This window comes from Lycium ferocissimum, chromosome 8, assembly GCF_029784015.1.
Source record: "Lycium ferocissimum isolate CSIRO_LF1 chromosome 8, AGI_CSIRO_Lferr_CH_V1, whole genome shotgun sequence".
Lineage (NCBI taxonomy): Eukaryota > Viridiplantae > Streptophyta > Magnoliopsida > Solanales > Solanaceae > Lycium > Lycium ferocissimum.
The window spans coordinates 34,147,075-34,166,343 of NC_081349.1; the positions used below are offsets into that span (position 1 = coordinate 34,147,075).

At 32.4% G+C, this 19,269-nt stretch overlaps 3 protein-coding genes across 4 annotated transcripts in view; all 3 read right to left on the reverse strand.

Annotated features, from left to right (window-relative positions):
- The window catches only part of LOC132068189 (UDP-glucuronic acid decarboxylase 6-like), a 97,841-nt gene that overhangs the window by 48,846 nt on the left and 29,726 nt on the right, over positions 1-19,269 (reverse strand). The window lies entirely within an intron of this gene.
- On the reverse strand, positions 4,597-7,491 carry LOC132068184 (CASP-like protein 4C2). 2 transcript variants are annotated; one of them, XM_059461687.1, is made up of 4 exons: positions 7,287-7,488; positions 7,040-7,250; positions 5,876-6,011; positions 4,597-4,858 (listed from the first exon to the last, which is right to left on the reverse strand). In XM_059461687.1, the coding sequence occupies exons 1-4, from the start codon at positions 7,291-7,293 to the stop codon at positions 4,637-4,639; spliced, it is 576 nt and encodes a 191-aa protein (XP_059317670.1). In that variant the 5' UTR covers positions 7,294-7,488; the 3' UTR covers positions 4,597-4,636. The 2 variants fall into 2 exon arrangements, with proteins under 2 accessions (XP_059317670.1, XP_059317669.1); XM_059461686.1 differs by having other exon boundaries at positions 7,040-7,491.
- Positions 12,382-17,783, reverse strand: LOC132068185 (ubiquitin-conjugating enzyme E2 7). Its single transcript, XM_059461689.1, has 6 exons — positions 17,379-17,783; positions 16,129-16,231; positions 14,996-15,093; positions 14,785-14,885; positions 13,437-13,514; positions 12,382-12,759 (listed from the first exon to the last, which is right to left on the reverse strand). Exons 1-6 carry the CDS (start codon positions 17,431-17,433, stop codon positions 12,682-12,684), a joined length of 513 nt encoding a protein of 170 aa, XP_059317672.1. The 5' UTR covers positions 17,434-17,783; the 3' UTR covers positions 12,382-12,681.

The window sequence follows — 19,269 nt, forward strand, 5'->3', positions numbered from 1 at the left end:
TTTGAACCAAACGACTCCTAAGAGCCTAGTTGTACAAGCTGATAGTGCTAACATTAAGGTGAAGCCCTAAAATACCCTTGACCAAGGTTAAATAAAGAGCTCCACTGTCTTTTCTATATAGGTAGTAATAGTTCATTTTTTAAAGCGGGACGGTATAAATTAGAGAATTTTTAAAATACATGGTTTAACACAATACTTTGCACCCAGTAACCATATTATTCAGTTTACATTCGTATAACTAATATTTTCTTGCAATAGTATTAATATAACCTTATATTATAAAACTAAGTTAAAAGAGTAACAATATTAAAGGATGAAAACAATAGAAATAGGGACAAGAGAAGAGAACATTTCTTATTTCTTCCAAGCAGTGGCGGATGCACGATAGCCAACCGAGGGTGTTCACCCGAACACCGCCGGCAAAAAAAATAACGGTGTATATATAGGGTAAATTTTCTGTATTTATGTGCATATATTAACTTTCGAACACCCTCGGCAAAAAATTACAGTGTATATTTAGCTTCTTTTTTTTTCCGAACACCCTGGATGAAAATCCTGGATCCGCCCCTGCTTCCAAGTATATATATCTCAAATTTAGGTACCTCACCTATCATACCCCTATTTAACTACTACATAGAGGGTAGTCAAAAGCTGGCCATAAACATGGCAATAACTCTGAGAATGTGGGGAAGAATATGGGGTTGTGGGAGATCAATGAGGAGGTAGTAGAGGTGTGGGTACAAAGGCAAATTCAGGATTTCAAGAGGATGATTTCACCATTTTAAGATAAATTATATTGTGATATTAATTGGCCAGCCAAAAAAAATTAATTATATTTTATGAAGTAAGTTATTTAATAATCACAACGGCATCAATGGCAACTGAGCATTTCTTTTTCAAGTTCCCACTGTCTGTCGCAATCTGGGAAAAGTTGCTTCAATGGCAAAGGTACACAAGACCAATCCTGGCATGGAAGGATGAGCAAGAATGTCAAAGATTGTATGCTAATGGCAAGAACTCCAAAGATGAGATGTACAGGGTGACATTGGCTGGTTACATTTATATGTTACGGCACGAAAGGAATTGCAGACTCTTTCAACAGAAAATGAGGACAGTAGATGTGCTAACAAAGTTGATAATCCAGAAAGTTATATGTCGAGGAATCATGAAGCCTAAGTTAGCTAGTAGAGTTATGCAATTGAATACTTGTAATGTGCTAGCTTTGTTATGTTCATAGGTTACTGATATCATGGGGCTCTCTGTCCATGAATCAGTCTGAGTTTGGTACATACAACACATTTGGCAAATAATAATAAAATTAGTTATCCAAAAAAAAAAAAAAAAAAAACAAAACGGCATCAAAGAGATTCATAGTTATAAAAGAGGAGGAAATATGTCTAAAGAGCTACAAATTCAAGGGCCTATCATAAGACTAAAAAGTATTAGAAATAATAGAAGAAAAAGAGTTTAGAACTGATATAAAAAAGGAAAGTTAAAGGCTGCTTTACAAATAAAACAAAAAAAGTGCAAAAAGTCGGGTTCGATCTCTTGAGGAATTAAACTTAGTCCCTAACCAGTGCTCCACTCGGCCTGATTTGACCATGTGTTCCTTCAGTTAACATTAGATATATCTTTTAAATTATATACATAATATATTGAGTTTAGTCGAGTGACCATGAATTCACGTGACCCAATTTTAATACATAAGCTCGCCTCTGTGTGGATATTACTACACATAATGGTGGGAATTACACCTAAGAGTTATGGACATCCACATAATAATATTTACAACACCTTATATGTTATTAAAGTAGTAGTATTTATATACCCATCAAACAATGTGTCTATACCTTGTGTAAAATGTGTAAAAATGTATCTACTTTGTAAAAAATGTACACAAGTATGTAACATGTTGTTAGCTACAGAAACAAATTTTTTTTCTACGATTTTCAACTGCAAAATCTTGTTCAAAACCAATCCGAATATCCAACATAGACGACCTCCTTAGGCCAACACTTACTCCAAAATTCTCATAAAAATCATATTTGAAATTCAAACAACTTCTTCAAACTTGTTCAACAATAGTGGGTTATCTTTTCGAATGTAATTTTCATCATCCAAATCTTACAAATCAGTGCTCTAACCACGATTTAAGCTCCAAACACAACAACAGATCGAATTTCTCAAATATAATCAAGAGGCAACTTAATTGAATGTCCACATCTTTTATCATCATCTTGAAAGTATTAGTATCACCTTCTTTAAAATGAAAATTGTGAAACATTCATTTTTGGATTTATCTCATAACTTGCAAATTTATTGTTAATATCGTGATGCAATTCATGGCTTTTAAATTGCAACTGCAAATTACTCCATCTTGAGGGTAATTGCACTGAGAGTTGTAAAATGCAATTAACAAAGATCTCTGCATCAAGAGGAAATGTAGATGCAAAACTATCATGCCATGATATAGAGCCTTAAAGCACAAGAATAAAAGGTTATTGATGCTTCGATTAAACTATTTGATTTTGGTGTTCAATAGACGAGATTAGGATGAAAGAACTTTTTACATTAACATTCATTTAAATCGCATAGCTTCTCTAAATGCCTCATTGATTGACTATTATATCCTGTCTACTCAATATCCTTGTACCAGCCCACAATGGCTACATGATATGAACCTTGGTTTGGTGAATTGAAGTTGACCTTAGGTCTAATAGGACTCTCAGTTACTGCGCACGATCGTAGGGACGAGAATAATCCTGAATTGCTTTGCTAGGATGCGTCAGAGGAGCTTCACGTGAGGTACTCTTTCTATGCTCTTTCAATTATAAGTTACTTGATGCTCGTTCTACCTTTCGCTTTGCCCCGTGCTATTTTTAGAATAAACGATGTGTATTATCTTGTTTTTCAATGTATGAAATTCACTGAACCAACTAATTCGAATTCACGCCGTGTATGATCTATTTAAGAGGAAAATGCTCTCTACCAGAAGTTTCTCCGTTCACGAGACTTAAATCTGAAACTTTTGATTAATGATGGACGAATTTCATCTAATTCACCCCACACGTTGGTGATGCTTCAAAGATAGTTAAGTGCATTCTTCATTCTTCACTTGAAATGGGGATAAAGATCATGAAGGGTAATAGCTCATTATATTTATTTGGTACATATGAAACACATAGAACATATTCCCTAAATAGATATTGTATAAGTATTTTTTTACTTATTTTTTTCTCTCAAAAGGTCACTATAAAGGAGTGTGACCTTTAAGATTTTCACTTCATTTGTCTCGATTAGAAGTTTTGCTTTCAATAGAGTAATTGTTTTGGTTTTAAATAGAAAGCCTGTAGGCTCATAAATTATTATTTGATTATTATTAAAGAAATTATAAAAAAAAAGGTATAAATTTACTTGATATAAAATATAATATCATAATATAGTAGAGGTGAGCATTCAATACTTTCAGTCGATTCTGAATTAATTTCAGGTTTAGTTCACTTTTATATTAGTTCTCTACTTTTGTTAGAGAGGACAAAAGTGGAGTCAATTTTTCTGGAAGAATAAGGAAAAGGAAAAAAGGTGCAAGATATGCCAAGATATTTTTGCCAAAAGGGTACCAAATCAACTACCAATCAATCACTCAACGTTCAGCTATTTTTTTTTTCTTAAAAAATAAATAAAAGTTCAGCTAAGTTCAGTGTATATATTCGATAAAATCGAACAAACGTTAAGATATCATTGCTATCTTAACGTAACTATCTTAACGTAACCATGAAGCAACATCATTGAGGAATAAGAAACTATCTAATCTGAACTGCTTTGAGATACAATTGATTCAGATTTGCATGGTAAAATCTCACATTGATGGTAAGTTATTTCTTATTAAAGACAACTTCATTTTCAAGTTTGAATCCGAGACCTCTGGTTAACGATGAAAGGATACTTACCATCCGACGACAATCTTTGATAATTCAGAATCCATATTTAAAATTTAACTTATTATTAAAGATAGTTTAATAAAAGGGATGTTGTATATTTGGTCTTTCAATTATTACTTAACCAAGATCTCGGTCCCTTTAATATCTGCCTGAACATATTGAACCTGTGTGTTCTTTATTCATTTACGTAGAAATTATATTATATTTACACTATTTTTAAGACTATATTACCATCAAATAAAATTACACGTCGATAATTAAACATTGTAGACTTGTAATGGCTGATAATTCAGTAAATCTTAGTCGCAAGCAGGACAAAAAATGCACCACTTCAATTAAGTGAAGGTCTATTCTTAGTCAGATACTACAACAACTCATTGATTCACATTGGACTGTCGCGTATTACATTACTCCCTCCATCCCAATTGTGAAACTTTCATTTTTTTGATCGATTTGACTAAAATTCAAGGCAAAACTGAATTAAATTAATTTAATATTTTAAAATTAAAATTTAAAAGCATCACTTCAGTTAAGTGAAAGTCTAATATGCTCAGTCAGATATTAGAAGAATAAAATTAAAATTAACTTATATGAATAATTGGTTGCATTTAAATTTAAATGATGCGATATTGTAAAGACTTTTATATTTGTGCAATGCAATGAAAGCTAAACTCATAAATGATTATTATAGTTTATTACATATGAAAACGAGACCCGTTAAGTATGAAACAGACGACCCGAAAACCCGACAACAAAGAAGAAAAGCCCAAGAACATAAAACCCACAAAGCCCAATGCGATTGAGATATCTGATTGTATACAGAATGCATTATTAGCCGTACACGTGTCCCTCTCTCTTAACGTCCGAGCTAAAGCCGTTCCCGCCGAATCTGCCGACAATAACATGTATGCAAAAACCTACACACAGAAACAATGTCTGTTTTTACACACTCTTTGTCTCCGACATTCCGTACTGTTACAATGAACATTGAAATTGAAACACAACTAGAGTATCCTTTACTTTAACCTTTTTACTTGAATTATATATAGATAGTGATAGTTCAGATTGAAAGATGGAACAATTAATAATTTGGGTATCAAATCGCACAAAAATGATTGTTCAGTATGTTTTTGATCATTAACTCTTAAATAACTAAGGTGTTTAAGCAAGATTCAGCTGCAGTTTTAAAAAAATGTTTAAAAGTAAAAACTTAAACATAAATTTCACGTGAAAAAGTCGAAGTTTTGTGAGTAAACATTTGATCTACTTTATGGGCTTATTCTATCATGTACCTATTATCTCTATCTCCACAAATACATATATCGATCGGATAATTTGGCTTATCAAGACTTTGGACAGATAGAAAAATCACCTAATATTTTTCGCCTCCGTAAGAATACGAACTTTGGACTTCACGATTCTCCTCCCACTATATTAACTACTAATCTACACCCTTCGTGTAGAAATTTTTTAAATTACTCTTTTTTTCAAAAAGGTGACAATTTTTTTTGAAATACTCTTCGAACCTATATTCTAAAATTTAATTCTCTATCAAATTTTAAATTAAATAATGAACCTAGATATAAAACAATGTGAAAATAGTATCTTTTGCTCACTTACAATTTGAATAGAAGAAAATGACTTTTTCAAATCTCTTATGTGTAAAAAATAAAGATCTCTTATAAAAATATCATAAAACTAAATAAAGTCTGTAAAGAATCAAAAATCCAATCCTCTTGTATGCAATAATCTCCAAATATTATTTCACCAGTTCTCTAGTCTCTCTTCTTCCTTCTCCAATCTCCAATTCCCTTTTTATGTAATATACAATTTCTAAAAAGAAAAGAAAAAACTTTGAACAAACAAAGGATTTGTAATAAACAATTTCTAAAAAGAATCTTTAAACAAACAATGGAGTAAGAAAGATTTAGAACCTGATCATGGCTAAAATCGAACCAAACTTGGACAACTTCGGGAAAAACAGTGGCGCCTCTTGAAATTTCCCAAACCGAAGCTCCAACTTCAAACAGTGAATACAATGCCACAATAGCAGCAGCAATAGCCACAAACCTATCCAAACAAAAAAAAAAATTAAAAAAAAATCGTACTTTACTTTCCAAAGATTCTTACAGCAAGAGATTGAGACATAATTGATTGTCTATTCATAATTCAATCCAAGCCAGCTGCTAAAATTAGATTTAGACATTTAAATGTATTTTTCTCTATTCGATATTTATCAACTATTTTTAATTAGCTAATCACAAAGAATTTTGGCTGAAAACGAAGAGGAAAGAAGAAATTTCATCCAGAAGTCTCAAATTAAGGTGTTTATAGCTTGTTTAGCAAAGTTAAAAGTTCTTGTTTTAGAAAGTTAATGTGTTTGACTAAATATTTTAGTAAAAGCTTCGAGTGTTTTTGAGCAGTTACAGTCTTACAGAAACTATTTTTCAAAACTTGAAAAAACTAAATTTTGTCGGAAACAATTTTGGAACATTGACTATAAATTATTCCTCTAATACTGATAAAAGTGAATTTTAATCAATTAACCAAACACAAATCCAATACTTTCTAAAAGTACTTTTTCAAACAAATAATAACATTCAAAATAAGCATATTTTAAAAGTTCGGCCAAACAAGCTATTAATCAGGTAATCCAAACAAGCTCTATTTTAGCTAAAAGTGAAGGGAAAAGAAGAACAGAAGAAGCTGATGATGAACAACAAACTTCATCCGAAATTCTCAAATTAAGGTCGTTTTTTAAGTTCAATTGAAATTTGTCACCTTGATAATAAGACAAATTACTTGCTACAACATATAAAAATAATCTGACAATATAAAAATATTTATATCAATGGTATATATAACTTTAAACTAGCTCATAAACTCAAGCCAGCTGCTAAAACTAGATTGGACATCTAAAAATATTTTTCAGCACTTAATACTTATCAGCTACTTTTAATCAGCTAATCTTAACGGCTCTATGTTGGCTCAAATTTAGGTAGTTTTATCAGTTAATTGAATTGCAAGATTACTCCTAATTAAGTTACACTTGATACATTTTCTCGAGAAAGTAGAAAAACTTATAATAATAGTAGTACCTGAACGCATCAAAGTGGTACCACCAAAGTGAACCGGAACCCGAACCGGAATCAGAACCGTGAGAGTTAGCGAACATGAAAATAGCAGAAGCAAAAGAGAAACAAAAAGCAGCGAACCGGAAAATGAGTATTAAAACATTGAACCGCCGGTTTTTTTGCAATGAAACGGTTGAGTGGAACTGAGATTGATTTCTAGACCGGGGTGATGGAGTCATTAAACCGCCGCTCCGGTTCGGTTCAGGTGACCTCATCATTTAATTTCTTAGAGAGTTGAGAAAATAATGAGGAATTAAAGTTAGGTGAATTTATTTATTGTTTTGGAAAATTTGTTTTCTTGGGGGGTTTGAAGTCACAGGACATGACATGACATGACATGATTCTCATGAGAGGGATATAATGGTGGAAGAGAAGAGAGAACTTATATTTGGAAAAATAATGACAGATGTTGTTTTTGTAACTACTGTGTTGGGTAGTACTTTATTGGAAAGTATTTAACTGAATTCAGTGTGTATGCAATTAAATTAAGTCAGTCTCATCATGAAAGATTATACTTCTGTAATTGAGATGGACGGATAGTTGAGATACCATCGTCGAGGTGAATTTAGGATTTAAATTTTATGTGTTTGACTTTGTATAATTTTTGTATCGAACCCAGAGGCGGATTCAAGATTTAAAACATGGGTTTAAATTGCGATTAATACTGCATTTATTCTTTTGGGTTATGTAAAAATTTCTATATATTTGAAGGGTTTCACATTATAAATATAAGGTTCGGATAAAAGTTGTGGGTTCGTGGTGTGGATCCACCCCTGATCAAATCTGCTATATTTTTAAAGTTATTAGCTTATGTCTCTCTTATTTATTGCAAGTTTAATAAATATTTACACATAGGTGTATCTTTCCGTATTGAAAGTTATGAGTTCAATTGAAAGTGTGTGGTGATGTGCGGATGTATGAGATCCGTCAATCCTTAATTGGAGCTTATGGTTCGAGTTTTAGGAATGATTTTTTTTTTTTTTTGGTTGATAAAAAGTGTTTTCCCTTTAATAGATCTTATACGACGCGAATTTAAAATAATCAAACTAGTAAATTCTAATGCAAATGGTTATATCAAAAGTGAAAAATGTGCGAAAATGAGAAAGTGTAGATGTTTACTAAAGGATGTAATGAGATAGTTGAGATTCTTGTATCTTAAATTAATGGTTTTAAGTTTGAGTCCTAAAAATTGATAACGAGCTTTTAATTTCCTCATATAATTTTTACTCAGCACATATTAAAATTAGTCGAATCAGTGAACCTCGAGACATGAAAGAATGGAAAGAAAGAGACAGTTCAAGATGAGGTAGAAGCAACAGCCCGGCAACCAAGATGAAGAGAGTGGGGTTGTAGGTACTTTACGTGCTGCTTTCTTCTTCTTTACAAACTCTTTTTTGCCCCTTTTGAAAATGGTTACATCTGTAAAAGCTGCTTTCTCCCATAAAAAAAAATAAAAAAAAAGTTTTGGGATTTCTCTATGAGCATGAGATATATAATTGCGTTATCCTTTCCCTTTTTCTAGTTACAGAACATTTTGCCTTTCGATTATTTTACTTTATTTACAACTACTTTGGTTTTCCTCTTTTTTTTTTCTTTTAAAATAAATTAGTTCCATTAAAATTTTAAAATTACTACAGCTACTCATCGATTCACATTGGATCATGGACTCGCCATATCATAAGTTTTACTTTAGTCTATTGTTTTTTTTTCTTTTTCTTCCTGGGATGTGTTGTAATATATAAGATCTCTGCATTCTTAATTTAAATTTTCGGGTTGAATCACAGAATGAAGAGATATTTTTAGACGGTAGAAAACACTTTCCTTGTAAATAGATTTTACGTACGCGAATTTGGATTAGTCGAATTAATAGGTACTAACTATCTAAAGAATACATTAAAATCAAAATGAAACATGAACATGAAATATTTGAAAATAAATTTTGCTGCCCTTTGATTAAACTATTATCGTCAAGGAAACCACAACGAAAGTCGGTTGACTCTTCCCACTTCCAAGCAATGTAGGATGACTTTAACACTCAAAGACAAGTTTTTATCCTTTTTTCTATTTGGTTGATGTTATTTTTGTTAAAATTTAGAATAGGAATCTGATCATTATTTGCTTGATTAGGAGATCTAGCCTGACAATATTGATAAATCAAAATAATCAATTAGATAGGACAATAACCTCATCTATTTCGAAATTGGCCACATCCTCGGATTACACAAAAGCATACGAATGTGCTACTACTAAAAAAGCGAAAATTTCCGATGGATGTTTATGAAGGAATCGATTAAAAACTCGTAGAAAATATCACCAACAATCCAAATTCTGACGAATTTCCAGCCGAACGTATGTCAGAAATTCCCATCTTTTAGGTGTGAGAATTTGTGGTCATGTTTGATCATAGTTGGTATCAAAACTGTTTTAAGGGTGGGATGGAGGAGGCTTACCCTTCTAAGATAACAACCAACTGAAAAATGTTAACTAACTAGACTAGGGCATAATGACTTTTCCTTTACAAAGTTGTTTCTTTAAGCCATAGGAGGAACTAGGTAATATATAAGGGGTTCAATCAGTGGCGTACGCGGTTTTTTTAAGCGATGCCGCAGTAGCAAAAAGTGAGCAATTAAATAAATCACTCTAATGATATTTATAAAGACAACTCAAATCATATTAATAAAACTCGTTGCAAGTACATTATCACAATTCTCCTCGATGAGATTTCGTCTTTTGCAAGGTGTACTCGTGTTCATAATAGGCTCATTATAAACATTACTAAATACTTATTTTTCTATATAAGGCACCAAACAACTATTCAAAAGCTCATGAACAATAAAAATAAACTTCAAGCGCTTAATAAAAATTTATAGTGAAGAAAGTACTAACCTGATGCGAAATCGAAATGCCGATGAACAGAAATGAGAAGAAACTTACAAATATCTTTGAAATTTGGGCAGCCAGCAATGTTATTTATTAGTTATATTCTAATAGAAAAAGGAACTTAAGGTTCTAACTTCTAAATAGTAACATTTATTTTCTTTAGGGTTTTAAATGAAACTGCCAGTTTAGTTAGGAGTTTAATAGCTTATTTGGTCAAGCTTCTAAAAATAACTTATTTTAAAGTATTTTTGGCTAAAAGCAGTTTGCGTTTGGCCAAATAATTTAAAAAGTACTTTTGAACGGCAATGATTAATGTTTAAGCTTTTAAAAAGTCTTTTATGTATATTTTTCTCAAAATCTTTTCAAAAAGTCTTTTATAAATTTTATTTTTTGAAAAGCTTCTTTCTTTACTCCCAAAAATACTTATTTTTTCCAAAAACTTGGCCAAACACCTCACTATTTTTAAAATAAGCACTTATTGACAAAATAAGCACTTTTGGGGGAAAAATAAAGAAAAATAAACTTAGCCAAACAGGCTATAAATGAAAGTGCTAGCTTTTTTAGGATATTAAAACTGGCAAGTTATGGCTATGAGTCCAAAAGTATTAAAACTGGCAAGTTATGGCTATGAGTCCAAAAGTTCTTTTTAAAGTGTTTGGGTGGTTTCCAAAAATTTTGAATAAAAACAAAAATAACTAGGTTCAGTTCTTTTAAATTTTAATAAATGAAAATATTAAAAAACATTGAGAATTTTAATAAATGAAAATATTAAAAAACATTCGTGAGTTCGAACCCGCGACCACTCACGCAAGAGTGCATCGCCTAACCGCTTGGCCACCAAACAACTTTTGACCAAGACTGTCTTTTAATAGTTTTACCTTCTATTTTTATTTTATTTATTATTTATATATGTGTATATAGTAAAAAAATTCGACGAAGCAGTGTCACGTGACACCCGTCGGGACAAGGTAAATCCGCCCCTGGGTTCAATTCAATCTCCTTCATCAGAAAATTATATCATAAAATTAAGGCAAAAAACGATTTTTTTCTGAGTAACTATTGAAATTTTAGTGAAACAGTAAAGACATTCAAAAATTATTCTAAGCCGCAAGTTTGGACCCTAATTATGATATTTTTGAATCCCATCACATAATTTTTTGGAACTACTTATTGCATTCAACAAGAATGGCCATGAGTCAACTCCAGTCTTCGTTATTGTATGTATTGATCATCAGCTGTCTATATGAGACAACATTATTTCTATTGGAGGAATGTTCTGTGAACCCTTTTTCTTCCAAATCAAGACACAACATTTAGGAAAAATACAGTAAGTTACAGTATGTGAAACTAAGGTGCAGCGGACGGGGCTGCTCCTCCCTCAACCAGAGGTCTCGGGTTTGAGTTCGGAATATAGAAAAATCTTTGGCAGGAAATGCTTCCCCTGAATGGGCCCTACGCGATGCGAATCCGAATTGGTTGAGCTCCAATACGGGTAGTGGACACCATATGGAAACCACACACACAAAAAAAAAAAAAAAAAAAAAAATTACCAAACCGAGAAAGTAAAAGAAGAGAAGAAGACATCAAAATATTTGTTTCCAAAACAGCAAATTTCATCCTTCTTTCCCACTTCTATTTCCTCTTAAATTTATTTTTTCTCTGTTTCCTAAATTGTTCTTTCTGTATAGCTTCTTGTACACCCCTTCCCTCTTATTTTTTTCAAAAAGAATTAATGATCTTAAATAGACAAGTGAAGATTCAAATAGCCGGCCCCAACTGATTTGAAATGACATAGTTATTAGTATTATTTTTTTGAAAGAATTTCTGACCCTACTTTTATTTATTGTGCGCTTACTTTAATACATTACTCATATTCTTCGTGGAAACAAATACTACTCATAACATTATTTTGGAGAGTTACAATACCATGATTACTACAGAAAAGTTACATTCTGTTATCCATTTAAGAAGAAGCCCTCTCCTACAAGTCCTCCAAATTTATGGTTTAAAAAAGATTTTTTTTTTTTTTTAAATAAAAAAAAACTTTTACCTTTGGAAGGAGGCGCGAAGGGAGAGGGCAGGGGCACATTTATGGAAAAAAAAATACTCATGATTAGTACTGGAGGAGAAGATCTGATTATAGGTTCAAGAAAGAGTCAGTCTAAATTCACTTTAGTATGGACAGTTTAAAGGGCAGCTTGATGACGAAGCATTCACGTGCATGCAGGGTTCGAGGAAGGGTGACCCTCAAAGGGGTGTGATGTAGACAGTCTACCCTGACGCCAACATTAGTGGCTAATTTCATTACTCGAACCAATAACCTATAGGTCACACATACAACTTTACAGTTGCTGCAAGGTTTCCTTTCAATATAGGACACTTCCTCGACAAAAATGGAAAGCTGAGAACAAGCCTATGAGCTAGTATTGTTGTAAAAATCAGCTCATGTTCAAGAATTGTACATTGTGCAGTTATCATAGTAGGCTAACAAGAAAATACAGAGAGGCCAGAGAGATCATAATGTCCAGCAGTCACACCTTTACTGTAATCAAATAAATCTCACTTAATACCAAGAACCTCATAAGTAAGTTTAACAAAAATGTAAACAATGACTGAACACAAAACAAAGGGCGTAATAATACAGAAGTATGACCTTGACAGAAATTCTACATTTGTATCGATCAACAGCTGATGACGAAAGAAGTCTGTTTTTGGCATTCGCGTCTTTACGTCCATTCTTGGGACCTTCTTACACAACGACTAACCTTTTTCTTGAATTCATCTCTATTGTCTCTCCATTCCTTCTGCAATATGCCAGAAAAAAGAGATGTAAAAAAAGGCGTTAAGAAGGTGCTCACAGCAGAAAATCAAATAACAGGCACATGCTGGCCATGGTCTCTTCTAATATCAGTTTGAACACTCAATCGGTATTTGAGCTTGGACAAAATTTCGAGTAAATTCGTGGCAAGAGATCTATCTATCCTTGAGTTGAAAACCGAAACATAAGAAACATAGTAAAACACCTTAGAGGTTCAGAAAGAAGAGAATATAATGATCTTCCTCAGTGCACTTAAAATTCATCAGTTAGACAATCAAAGGAACCATAAGATGTTTGCATGAGTTCATTTTGGTATGTCCCTATTCATTCTTTTTAATAACCGTGGTTTCCGGGCCAACTTGCGCGCACGTCGACTAATTCCACGGTGTACCTGCTACATCTTAGCAGTACAAATATCCGGTAACTCTATCTACCAAGCCTTGACAAATGAGAAGAAATCACCTAGTATTCTTTGCCTCTGCTAGGATTTGAACCTGATACCTCATGGTGATACGACCCTATTGTTTTTTAGTTTTATGGGTTGGTTTGGGGAGGGCTCAATATCAAATAGCGTCTTAGCTTTAAAGAGAGTCTCCAGGTATATTGCTAAGCAGAAAGCTAGCTCAGAAACCACATAAGAAGTCGATAAATTGGATTACTTACAGCTGCTTCGACATTAGCAGGAGACTCATCATTAGGACTTGAAAGCATTGATATGATGCTTAACATTATGCTCTCCACCTGCATATCACACAGACATTTAAATTTGATCATAGAGAAGTTGTGTTGAAGGAAAAGTAGCTTACAACAAATGAACTTAAGCCGAACAATCAGGAGCAACAATCACAGCGGAAACACAGTTGGAACACAGAAGTGTAAAGAAAAGTAAAACAGGTAATAGTTGTCACTTGTCAAAGCTCGTGAATTGCATCAATCTCCACTCAGGACTGTTTGCAATGTAGGTCAAAGGTAAGCAAATTATCCATAAGATGATTGTCAAATGTCGATGATATTCTATGGCACTTGAAAATGTAGTTTGCACCTACATATGTTGCCTCTTACAATTGACCATGGCTGTAGTGGCTGTGCATTAGCAAACATGTTACCTTATTTTTTAATAACCGTGGTGTCCGAGCCAGCTTGCACGCACCTCGACTAATTCCACGGAGTACCTGCTACTTCCACCAGCACAGGTACCTGGTAGGTCTATTACTTGTGCCTATTTAATAATCTTTTTGGCAGATCTTATGATCCAGTTAAATTTCACTGAAAGGCCTTTGCCTGCAACTAGATGTCATAAAGAAAGCTTCATTGATCTTAATTTATTGACCTATATTTCAATTTTGACAAAGATGTTGATATAGTCAAAGGCAAGTGAAAATCAATTTATTGTTGTTTAAATTTCAAAAAGGTGTCCAACTTGTACTAGTAATTGGATAATTTTTTAAGTTGTAGGACACCAATCACTTTTGGAATTGCTACTATAGATCTACAACTTATATTACCATAGATCTTCATTTTTGTAAAGTTAGCTGAACCACAAGATAAGTTTATAAGAACCAGCACCACAACCATTTTACCAACTGAAGTGGAACATCTACTTTATCAATAAAAAGGAAAAGAAGACGGGAACATATATTTTATGTATATATGTAGGGAAGAAGACAACGAACATGCTGGTTCTTCAAAATATGGACTTAAAGACGAGGTCATCCTAAATTCCCTGAGATTCTGAAATGGAAAAGTACCAGAAGTTTCGAAAAAGTTGAAAATCAACTGGAGTATCATAGAAGAGAAGGCCAGCAAATGGTACAAAATAAAACTAAAATTGAGATCCAAGGTTCTCAAGATCCATGTTGCCCGGACTCTTCAAAAATACCGCCATCTCAAAAAGTAGTGTATTTTTGGAGGATCCTACACGGGTGTGACAACATTTTGGAGAGTCCGAGCATCATAGCTCATGATTATTTTCTTTTCATTGGTACTTGAAATAATGAAGAGATTTGCATACCGTATGGACGGGAGACCAACGCTCACTAGCAAGCTCATACCCATTCGGATCATCACCAGGCGGGTGAAGAATCGAGATGCAAACCTTTCCATCAGAGTAAACTGTATATCAAACCAGAATTTCAACATAGAGCTAAAATTAATGAGACGGTGTTGGTACTGAAGATCAATCGCTTCACCAATTCTCCAAAATATATATGTAGCTTACACACCATTAGGATGCCACACCTCCGAGGTAAATCTAACAGTTGGCGGACTGTTGGGATAATTTTGAGGAAAGCTCATGATAGCATTAAAGAAACCCCCGTCACTGCACTCACAACAAGTACACATGGTTAGGAGTTTTTTTTCAAACCCAACCTGCAGTATAGGAAAACATTGGAGATGATTAAATCTCCTCTTAACTAAAAAGAAATATACATATTGATTACTAAAACCGCTGATTAATCCAAGAATGAGCACTGATTTTCAGTTCAGTATTCTAAGGAAAGGAAAATGTAAAATCACGTCAATCATCAGAGATTCAGAGCTAAATCAACCATAGATAAAAGAGGAAATAAATGTGATTGGAAACTTTTGGACAAGGAAATAAGTGATGAATATACTTAAAAACCGGAAACAGGATAAAGGTAATGTACACGGTATCCAATCCTGTAAGAAACTTCAGGGATATTTATGCTGTCAATAGAGCGGAATGTAGATAGAGAATATAGCCAATCCCAACTCGTTTTGGTCTTTGGGACTAAGGTGTTTGTAGATTGATTGATTCTTATTTTACAATTCACACAGAACTTCCAGGAAAAGAGAAACACAACAATGCTTCAATTCCAAGCAAGCTTGATTCGGCTGTATGAATCCTCACCGACCTTTTGGCTCATCTGAGACAAATATCACAAAACAAAAGACAAAAATAAAAATAAAAAGTACTTGAAGTTCTCTGCTGAGGTTCTAAAACATTACCAGATTGAAAAATGCATCTAATCTGAAGCTCCTTAGTAATTGAAAACCCATAACCCAATAAAATGCCAAGCCTACGCTACAAATTGCAGGATCAAAATTATATTTTTATCAAGTACATTAGACCCTACAATCATATACAAAAAAAGTTTCCAGACCTTAAATCATGCATCTAATCAGAATTACAGCATCCACAGAATCTGGGCAATTCAAGACCCAAAATTTGCATAAAGGTATAAGCAAACACAACTTATTCAATCAATCACACATCCAATCAAAGACAAAACCCGTTAACAACCAAACAAAATTCAAAAAGGAAAGAGCTTTAAGATCAAATCAAAACGAAAAAATTACAATCTTTAGACTAATAGTATTAGTAAAGACTTACTATAAAGTTTCCGGGGGTCCAATAATGGTGACACTCCATTCGAATAAGTTGCTTTCATCAACCAAACCAGCTGAAAATCCATCAACTGGTTTTTTACAGAGATCTGAAAAGTAAAGAGAAAAAGAAAGAATCTTTACATTCAAATTAGAGTAAACAACAAAAACGAAGAACACCCAATTAAGCAAACAGTCCATAGAATGAATATTAGTACAAAAAAGGAAGAAAAAGCAAGGAACTTTACATTCAAATTAAAGAAAACAACAAAAATCAAGAACACCCAATTAAGGAAACAGTCCATAGATTGAATATGAGTACAAAATGAAGTAAAAGCAAGGATCTTTACATTCAAATTAAGGAAAACAACAATTAAGCAAACAATCCACAGAATCAATATGATTATATGAATACAAGAAAAAGAAAAAAGCAAGGATCTTTACATTCAGATTAAAGGAAACAACATAAATCAAGAACACCCAATTAAGCAAACAGTTCTTAGATGAATATGAGTACAAAATGAAGAAAAAGCAAGGATCTTTACATTCAAATTAAGGAAAACAACAAAAATGAAGAACATCCAATGAAGCAAACAGTCCATAGAATGAATATCAGTACAAAAAATAAAGAAAAAGCAAGGATCTTTACATTCAAATTAAAGGAAACAATAAAAATAAGGAACACCCAATTAAGCAAACAGTCCATAGAATCAACAGGAGTGCAAAAAAATGAAAAAGCAAGGATCTTTACATTCAGATTAAAGGAAACAACATAAATCAATAACACCCAATTAAGCAAACAGTTCTTAGATGAATATGAGTACAAAATGAAGAAAAAGCAAGGATCTTTACATTCAAATTAAGGAAAACAACAAAAATGAAGAACATCCAATGAAGCAAACAGTCCATAGAATGAATATCAGTACAAAAAATTAAGAAAAAGCAAGGATCTTTACATTCAAATTAAAGGAAACAATAAAAATAAGGAACACCCAATTAAGCAAACAGTCCATAGAATCAACAGGAGTGCAAAAAAATGAAAAAGCAAGGATCTTTACATTCAAATTAAATAAAACAATAAAAATTAAGCAAACAGTTCATAGAATGAATATTAGTACAAGAAAAAGCAAGGATCTTTACATTCAAATATAAGAATCAATCCATAAAATGAATATGAGTACAAGAAAAAGAAAAAGCAAGGATCTTTACCAAAACAAGAATAAATTATGAGTACCAAAACAAGAAAAAAAATCATACCTTTGAGTTGTTTCTGAAGTAAGAGACTACCTTGAGAAGGAGAAGCTGAAGCCATAGACTTCAAAGAGATTCTTGAAAGAGAAATTAAAATTAAAAAACAAAAAACAGAATAGTAGATTTATACTAAGATGTTTTGTAAGTATCAAATTTATACAAACTGTTCAATGCAGAGGTTTCGAAGTCAAATAAGTACTTAATTTTCAGACCAACAATAGTTGTGATAAAGTGCTAAGAATTCATTTCTACTTAATTAGAGAATTTGAAAACTAGAATGTTAATATTTAATTAGAGATTAGTGTTCAAGCTCGAGCTATGAAATTTTGTTTGTTAAGGAGTAGTTTAATCCAGCATATGAAACTTCATAATATAAAGTCAAATTAATTTGATCCTAACACAAGTACTGAATGCTAAATGTGAAATTAAAAACAAGTTCTCACTCTGTTGCCTCTGTCCCAATTTATACGATACATTTTTTTTTTATTCGATCTCGAAAAAAATGATATATTTTTTATTTGGCAATAATTTAATTTTAAATTCTACATTTTACGCTTAACGAGATGATTTATAATTTTAAACTTATTTTGAGACCAAATCTTCCTTTATTTTTTAAATTATGTGTCCAGTCAAACTATATCACATAAATTGAAACGGAGGGAATAGTCATTTTTAGACAACTGTTATATGTAAAGTACAGTATACATGATCAAGTTGGAGAAAGATGTACAGTATACATGATCAAGTTGGAGAAAGATTGAAGATTGAGACTTTGGGAGCAATCCAAAGGCAAAAGTTTGTGGATGAGATTGGATTTGAAGAGTTTTGATGTTTTTTTTCAATTGTTATTAACGGTTGAAAATGATAATAATATACAACGTAGTGGTCCTTCATATATTTCTTTTCGGAGATTCTCTAATGCATATAAGTAGGCTTTTTATAACAGTTGTTGTCGGATTCTATACAGGTGCACCTCGACTAATTGATCTAAGGCCCGTTTAGCTTTTAGTTTAAAAAAGAAATAAGTTTCAAAAGCGAAATTTTTATAATAATTTTTTAAGTTAAAAAAAAAAAAAATTGGGCTATCTCAATTTTTTTTTGGGCTTATTTTAAGCACAAAATGGCTTATAAACTGACCAGCCAAACACTCAAAAAACCTGAAAACAGCTTATAAGCTAAGCCAAATGGGCTCCTAGTACGTTGTAATCGTATACTCTCTCTGTCTCAATTTATGTGATACAGTTTGAATTTAGAGAGTCAAACTTCTTTATTTTAACCGTGAATTCAGACATACAATTTTTAAGTTTTTCAAAAAATAATTTATATATTTAGAAACTACATAAAAAGTACTTTAAGTCACAATAAGTAACAATTCAAAATATTTAAACGACATACGAATGAATCGCGATCAAAGATTTTCTTGTTTGACTCTCGAAATCATAAATTGGGACAGAGGACGTAGGTGTTATAGACAGATATAAATTTTAAATTTTATGTGTTTAATTTGAAATTTTATTACATTTTATTTAGTTTATCGAATTTAAAATTTATTATTTGGTATTTATTATTGAATTCTCACATTCGTGTGAAGATATAAAGTTCGTCTTTTATATGGTCTGGTACAGTCTCATCTCACGAGTCACGAGCTAGGTTATGGAGTTAAGTTAAGCTTAATCTCTAGTTATTTTTATCATGGATCAAAAATGGATACATCCAGTCCTAGGCATGCAAGTCTTCACAGCAATTCTTGCGAGTCCGGAGCCAAAAGGGTATAAAAATACACGATTTTTACCAAAAGGGAACGTCTAAAAATTATTATACCAAAACGGGTATATCGTGGGCTGATCCACGATATACCCCAAAATCTTTGTCAGACAATTGAAGAAAAAAAAAAAAA